Below are 7,958 nucleotides of genomic sequence, written 5' to 3'. Positions count from 1 at the left end.
TCTGCCCGTCGCCTTAAGCACGTTACATTTACTGCGTCCATAGAACCAAATATTGTTCTACAAAGGCAGTGGAACGCGCGGCCAATCTGGGTATTCTACATCGCGCCTTGTTCGTTTTCTTTGCGCGAAAGTCGGTCCAGAAAGAAAGACAAGAGTAAACGGATCGTTGGCAAACCCGTCACATATGCATATCATCTTTTGATCGCTTCTGCAAAACAAGAACACTGACGAAGAAGTCCTGTACTATTTTGTTTAATTAAGAGACCTGTAAAACACAGGAAACAGGAAGAGAGGTATGTCTACGTGAGACCTTTGGCTTTATTATGTAGTGGCAGTGGGCACTATTGGTTGTTAGGCTATTCAAAATAATTGTTTACATAAAAACTTACTTGGTAACGAAGTTTTTGAGATAGAAGTTAATTTCCATGAATTTGACTTTTAGACCTCAGATTCAGAATTAGGTTTTTGAGGTCTCGAAGTCAAGCATCTGAAAGCACACCACTTCGTGAAACAAGGGTGCTTCTTCTTCTTTCATTATTATCTTGCAACTTCGACAACCAATTTTCACAGATTTGTTATGAGATACACCAAGTGGAGAAGACTGGTTTTGACAAATACCAATAGTGTCCAGTGTCTTTAAAGGCAGTGGACACTATTTGTAATTACTCAAAATAATTGTTAGCATAAAACTTACTTGGTAACAAGCAATAGTATATAGTATATAAAACATTGTGAGAAACGGCTCCCTCTGAAAAAAGGGTCTTTGACAATTACCAAAGGTGTTCAGAGTTTTTAAAGGGTTTGGGTACTTTTTCAAAATGTCCATAGAATTACATTGAACTTACAGGATTTGAAGATTATGATGATAGAAAGCTTCCCTTAAAATATTACTTACTGAGGTGCTGTAGTTTTTGAGAAATGAGTAAAACAATGTAACGAAAATACGTTTGTAAATGATTAAAATAATGTGACATTGTTTTACGCATTTCCCCAAAACTACAGCACCCCAGCACGTAGTATTTTCAGGGAAGCTTTCAACTATCATTATCTTCACACTGTGTAAATTTAGTGTAAATCTGCGGACATTGTGTTTTTTGTCCTACAAAAGTTACATAGACCCTTTAAAGAAGTCTCAAAATGTAGGTGACATTATGACATACATTGCTTTAATTTAACATTTAGATCGTAATCTATAGTATAGTCCCATTCAGGAGATCCCATGGCTGCTACTTCCAAGGCTTTAATCATCAATTATTGTTGTGTGATCCCCATTGGTTGACGAGGGTTATTAGGTACAGCAGGTTGACTTCGGCTTCGGGAACCAGACATCCAATAAACCATAATCTTGGAAAATATACAATAAGTGAGATTGTGAACAGTTACCGACAGGTAGCTTCAAGGAATTAAGCATTAGAGGAACACGTTGCCTTGGATCGGACGAGTTTGTCATAAAAAAGCATTTGTAACCGTTTGTTATAAAATGCATGGGTAGAACGATGTTGTAAAAGTAGAACACGACGAACGATCACCAAACATGCCTCGAAAATGCACGGTTTTCCTTTTACTTCTTCGACTAACACGGTCGGCCATTTAGGCCTATTAGGAGTCAAATGTTTGACTCTCAATCGCCGACCGTGTTGGTTCGCATAGTAAAAGGAAAACCACGCAATTTCGAGGCAAATTTGTGTGGATCGTTTTATTCTACTTTTAAAACATCTTTCTAACCATGCATTTTATAACAAACGGTTACGCTTTTTATAGACCAACTCGCCCGATCCAAGGCAACGTGTTTATTTAAACATTGCAGATCAACCTGTTGAAAACTCTTCCTGCACACAATATAAATGCAACAATGGTACATTTTTTCTTTAAATATTTTCTTGTTACTTGGATTGATTGATTTACCGATATTGAGCCCATTTTTTCGCAGGTTTATTGTATGCAAATTGGGAAGCGTGCACTAAGCGAGAAGACTTGTGGCTGATAGTTACCAAAGGTACACTGTCTTTAATGGATACATTTATAAATTGAAATGAAGCAACCACTTGTCAGTGCAGGGCCGACGTTTCGACGCTAGCAGATGTGGCATACAGTATTTTGGTTATTACATTAAAGGAACACGTTGCCGTGGATCGGTCGAGTTGGTCTTTGAAAAGAGTTTGTAACCGTTTGTTATAAAATGCATAAGGGTAGAAAGATGTTGCAAAAGTAGAATACAAACATGCCTCGAAAATGCACGGTTTTCTTTTTACCTCTTCGACTAACACGGTCGCATTTATGGGAGTAAATATGTTGACTCCCTTAAATGGCCGGCCGCTAAATGATATAATTTGGCAGCTGGTGGTTGGGTGTTGTTTAATTGAAAGTAAACGTAAACATAAACAAGATTTGTGCATATACCTGCAACTGAAATACTGCCATAAAATTGTTTCATCAACTTGGTTATCAAAAAGTCGTTCCAAAACGCAGACGTGACCATATTCAATTTTAAAGGTTGATTTTTAATACAGCACTCAGTTTGCATTTTACGATTCACTTTGGGACACCATTCACCTGCGTGGATGAGAGACAGTTTGCTGCTGTTAATTTGCACAGTTATATACACCAGCTGGAGTCATTGTTCGCTAGGGTTGATTGATTGTAGCCTTTGAACAGAACGAAAATAATTTCCTAGTTAGGCCTATATACAGCTGCATAAAGCGAAAACATCAAACTGCTATTTGGAATTTCAATACGTTGTGCGCACGTCATTTTGTACCTTTGTTGACGATGTTTGGATTCCAAACCGATAGTGTTCAAACTGTTGTAATAACAGTTTAAGAGCTCGTCGATTTACTTCGTTGGTTGCAGTAAAAGTCATCGTGGTCTGGTTACTGGTTCGTCATACCAACCAAGGGATTTCAAAATGACTAGAACATTGTTGAATAGTTTCTAAACCACAATTTCTTTATTTGTGAAAGTCGGACAAATTTTCTTTTAACCAACGCCAGCCTGGTGATGTCACCCTTGTGGTTTGCCGAGAAGATCATCAAAACTGTTACTTGCCCGGTGGCTATAGCATCACTTCCAAATAATGGCTTTATAAACAGTCGAAAACGTCTTGCGATGTTCCTGTTCATAAAAACTCTAAATTAACTAGAAAGGACACGTGCAAAATGAAATCCTGTGAGTTGCCATCTTTGTTTTTTCCGTCTGTTGTTGGTAGGAAGATGCCAATATCGAGTTCCAGAAATCGATTAACTGCTAATGTAGGCCAACCAGATGAGGAGGATGATCGATCAGGAGCCAAAAGTGTACCCGTCTTGAACACTTCAAACCAGCTGGGAAATAAGCAGACCCGATCGGTTGTCACACCATCACCATCTCTTGCTAGCGGTGGTCGATTTGCCAAGACGCCGGATGGTACTGCACGGAAGCAAGAAAAAGTAAAACTTCCACTCATTACTCGGATCCAGAACAGTTTGTTTGGGTAAGAATATGATGATCGTATTTCTCTTCTCTTGAACTTGTTTTGGATTGAGAAGTATCAGTTAGGCCTACACGATTTCTAGGCAATGGCGCGCGTGGCATTCCGATTGCCGCATAACTCCACAAAGATTATAAATTTAGTTATATTATAGTTGTCAATTTCTTTTTCAATATTACGCATTGTAATGCAGTTATTATGTGTAGGCATTCAGCAAAACGTTATATCCATACCCCCATCAAAAGGTACATTTTGGTGGAACCAATCACACTGCTGGCCAATTGATTTTAAACACTGAACGGCAGGGATCAAGTGTAAGAGTAGAACAGGGGGCGGGCCGCGCACTATGAAACCTCTTCTCACCATAGACTACATCAACTTCGCCCCTGTAGGGCCCCTCTCTAGATGTAAAAGAGTGAAAAACACCACTCTTTACATTTCGAGTTGTTCCTCATATGGCTCTTTAAAAAGAGTGGTGATTATTTCACTCTTTTAGAGGAGTTTCACTCCAGGACAGAGTGAAACATCACTCAAAAAGATGCGAAGACCACTCGAAAAAGAGTTGTCCCTTATGGCTCTTCAAAGAGTGCCTTTTCTTTCTTTTGCATTAGAGAGTACCACGGCCAGTTCTTGAAGTATAAGATGCTAGTAATACGTTTATTTGTTTGTTTTGGATTGAATTTATAGACGATCTAGATCACACGACAGTACTGTGGCCAGTATTGATAACCAGCAACCAAGAAACACTCCTCTGCATTCAAGATATCGTCGGAAAAAACACAAGTCAAGGTCGGCGGAATTTTCGCTCCGCAAAATCCGCTTTTTCACAGAGCCTCCAGTTTTGTCACCTCTCACAATCTGCTTTGCTTACCCCGGAGTGGACTTAAATCATCACGACATCGTCAAGGCTATCCAATCAATGCACACCGTTAGCATTGACGACATTGAAAGTATTCAATTTGTTGACATGAATGTGATTCTTGGCACAGCGGGCATCAACAACAGGTAAGCCAATCTGAAATGTCTATTCACTAATCTTATAGTATGATGAATAGCCGCATTGCAGCACACAGAACCCCGTGGGTAACTGACTAGCATTGCCCATGCTCACATTTATTGTTTCATGATTCTCACATATCATTCTTACCCCGACCCCCGTAATAATGATGTCCTCGGCACCCATCAGAAAATCCCCAAGTTGGAGAACGAGGGGCCAGGTAAGATAGCCCGACCGAAATACGGATGGCGCTTTCGTAAGAAAAAAACAAATTACTTTACATAACCTTGGTTACCCACTAGAAATGATGTGATACAATTTATGATTTTCTGCAAAAATTACCCTTTCAAAGGTAGTAGGGGAGATCAAACAGAGACTGCTACCGTTGCTCCTTGTATCCAAGAACTATACCAATCTGGAACTCACTCCTGCCACAAGTTAAATCAGCCCCTGATGCCAATAATTTTAAGTCCCTCCTTGAAAATATAAAATTTGAGTAGGAGCATGCATGGATGCATAGGGTCTATATGTTTATAGCCCATGGCGGCGGTGTGTGCAGTAAAAACAAGACAAGAGGTTTGACAAGAAGTCCACAAGTTGTGACAAAGTGACACTCAAGCAAGCAAAACTCCCTCCAAAAAATGTCATCCTATATTGTGCACTCATTGGCTGACATATCTTATATGTGTAACTTATGACCAATCACTATCCAATTCAATATGTCATTGCTGATTGGTTGCTGGCTTGATCCTGCAGATCCGCCCCAAAATTGCCTTATATGGCCAGCTGCCGTCGATTTCACAAAAGTCTTCCTAACTTAGGATTAATCTTAGGACTTAGGACGGGTTCAGTTTCGTATCCAAATACATAGGACGCATTGAACCCATAGTTAGGACGGGTTACTCGTCCTAACTCGAGATAGGATTAATCCTAGCGTTTCGTGAAATCGGCTGCTGTAGTAAATAAACATAACCAACCAAGCTTAGCATGGCAACCACCGATCCAAGTATGTAACTCACATGGGAGAAATGTGATATTATGATATGCTGAGAATAAAGCATTTGATTTTGTATTGATAAAATGAATTATTGCATGTTTCGGTTTTTACCCCGGTCATGGGTTCAAATCAATACAGGCTGTGTAGTGCCCATTTAACCCCACATGGTGCAGGGTACAACAAAATAGAGTTTATTAAATATCCCTGATGCAGTTATTATACTATTCATAATTACTAAGAAATAATAAAATTGTGGTCGCTGCAAATAACAGGATTTGGACTGGCTCTCGTCAAATTTATAGGGAAGGTACACGTTTGGCAAATTACTCAAAACAAATATTAACGAGCATTGGAGAGCTGTTGATAGTATAAAACATTGTGGGAAACGGCTCCCTCTGAAGTAGCACAGATTTTGAGAAAGAGGTAATTTCTCACTAAAATAATAAAAGAATTCTAGCCAGAAGTCTTTTCAAGCTCTCGTCATTTTCTCGCAACTTCGATGACCAATTTAGCTCAAACTTTCACAGGCTTGTTTTTTATGCTTATGTTGGGATACACATCAAGTGAGAAGACTGGTCTTTGCCCATCTACCAAACGTGTACCTTCCCTTTAAAGGGTACATGTACTTTTTCTTAAAAAAAAACACAATGTCAACAGATTTACATTAAACTTACACAGTTTTAAGATTATGATAGTAGAAAGCTTCCCTTGAAATTTTACTTACTGAGGTGCTGTAGTTTTTGAGAAATGAGTAAAAGTAATAATTTTCGTCTCAGTTTTAGCATGTAAAAACGTATTAACCAGTTATGCTATGGTTTTGGTATAATATTATAACTGGTTAAGGGGATTTTACATGCTAAAATAGTTTTGGTCTCATGAGACAAAAACTATTTTGTGACCCTGTAAGTTTAACGTAAATCTGTGGACATTTTGAAAAAGTATCCGAATCCTTCAAGAGGTTCCTCGGACAAGCAATTGGAGGTGTACTTGCTCAAGAATGGGAGGATTCTTCTGTTAAAGAAACCCAGGTTTGAAAGGATTAGGGGAAAATGCGTGAAACTGCTGTAAATGACCGGGAAAGGACTGTTCAACATGGAGTTCATAGCCCTTATCAATTTGGCCTCTAATAAAGATCAATTATTTGTTTCTCTCCAGATGGCTGATAAAAGTCAAAGATTTTGACACAAGGTATCTGTTGCTATGTGATGGCCTAAAAATCAACGGAGAGTACGTCATCATTCGTAAATACGATGACCTTAACATGGAGGACTACAAAGAATATCAGAGACGGAAAGATACTTTAGCCAGTGATGAGCATAATGCTGTACAAAGACTCTTACACAATATGTAAATTTTAGTTAGCAACTGGGGCCGATTTCACAAAGTGTGATGTTACAAAACAAACCACTATAGCGATAGGTACAACTCTCACCACGATGAATCTTAGTGCTTTGTGAAGTCGAGCCCTAGGGCCAATTTCACAAAAATAGCTCTAATTGATCGTAACTGCAAATCAATCGTAGTTGCTTAGTAAAGTGTGATGTCACAGTGCAAATCACTATGGCGATACTGACAATTTGTCTTACCATGAATCTAGGTTCTTTGTGACATCGAAATCGAACACTGGGGCCGATTTCACAAAGCATTAAAAATCATGGCAAGACTAAGTGTCAGTATCTCCATAGTGATTTGTATTGTGACATCACACTGTACTTAGCAACTACAGTTGATTTGCAGTTACGATCAATCTTAAATCTATGTGCCGAGGTCGATTTCACAAAAAAAAAAAAAATACGATAGATATTAACTGCAAATCAATCGCAGTTGCTAAGTAAAGTGTGATATCACAATACAAATCACTTTGGTGATACTGACAATTTGACTTACGATGGGTTTTAATGCTTTGTGAAATCGAGCCCAGAAAAGCCCCTTTTTCCTTCCCAGGATGCCTTTCGACAATTGAGAATAATCAGCGAGCGGGAATGGCAATAAGGAGTGCGTTTTGGCGACCCCAACCAAAAACTGTTTCGGTTGTTGGTCGTTGGTTCTGCTGTTCAGACTGAACGATAACCGAGTTGTAAGCTCGGTTACCGTTTTGGTTATGACGTCAGAAACAATTATTGGTTACAGCCGCCAAAAACGAACTCAAGGTCTATTGGGAAGGATTCAATCATGGAGAATGATTTAATCATGGATGATGATTCAATCATGCAACTGTACCTCCAATGATTTAACCATGAGAGAGATATGGCTGAGAGAAATATACATTGTAACGATTGGAACACCACTTTTTTATTTTCAAACAAATTTGGTTTGCTCTTGGTCCACTCATAGCACAAAAAGACGGGCCAATTAACTACTCTCAAAACTAGTTTACCCTTATACGAATACATTAGTGCTTGAAATTTGATAAATGATGTTTTATTATCATGATATTGCCCTAGAAGGGTAGTAAAGGTACATTTAATGGTCCTGACACTAGTTATTCAGTCACATTA

General features: G+C 38.8%; 1 protein-coding gene across 2 annotated transcripts; it reads left to right on the top strand.

Annotated features, from left to right (window-relative positions):
* Nucleotides 1–48: 48 nt before the first annotated feature.
* Nucleotides 49–7,933, top strand: LOC139950395 (uncharacterized). 2 transcript variants are annotated; one of them, XM_071949038.1, is made up of 5 exons: nt 49–293; nt 1,931–1,996; nt 3,206–3,469; nt 4,154–4,471; nt 6,616–7,933. In XM_071949038.1, exons 3-5 carry the CDS (start codon nt 3,210–3,212, stop codon nt 6,809–6,811), a joined length of 774 nt encoding a protein of 257 aa, XP_071805139.1. In that variant the 5' UTR covers nt 49–293; nt 1,931–1,996; nt 3,206–3,209; the 3' UTR covers nt 6,812–7,933. The 2 variants fall into 2 exon arrangements, with proteins under 2 accessions (XP_071805139.1, XP_071805138.1); XM_071949037.1 differs by lacking the exon at nt 1,931–1,996 and having other exon boundaries at nt 53–293.
* Nucleotides 7,934–7,958: the final 25 nt, after the last annotated feature.

This window comes from Asterias amurensis, chromosome 18 (assembly GCF_032118995.1).
Source record: "Asterias amurensis chromosome 18, ASM3211899v1".
Taxonomy (NCBI): domain Eukaryota; kingdom Metazoa; phylum Echinodermata; class Asteroidea; order Forcipulatida; family Asteriidae; genus Asterias; species Asterias amurensis.
The sequence above is the reverse complement of the archived record's forward strand: the minus strand, read 5'-3'. Positions and strand labels throughout refer to the sequence as shown.

Bases quoted from the DNA above. Each gene is read 5' to 3' on its own strand.
- LOC139950395 (XM_071949038.1), top strand. From the start codon at position 3,210: ATGCCAATATCGAGTTCCAGAAATCGATTAACTGCTAATGTAGGCCAA. The intron at 3,470-4,153 runs GTAAGAATATGA...TTGAATTTATAG, and splicing joins ATCCAGAACAGTTTGTTTGG to ACGATCTAGATCACACGACA. The intron at 4,472-6,615 runs GTAAGCCAATCT...GTTTCTCTCCAG, and splicing joins ACAGCGGGCATCAACAACAG to ATGGCTGATAAAAGTCAAAG.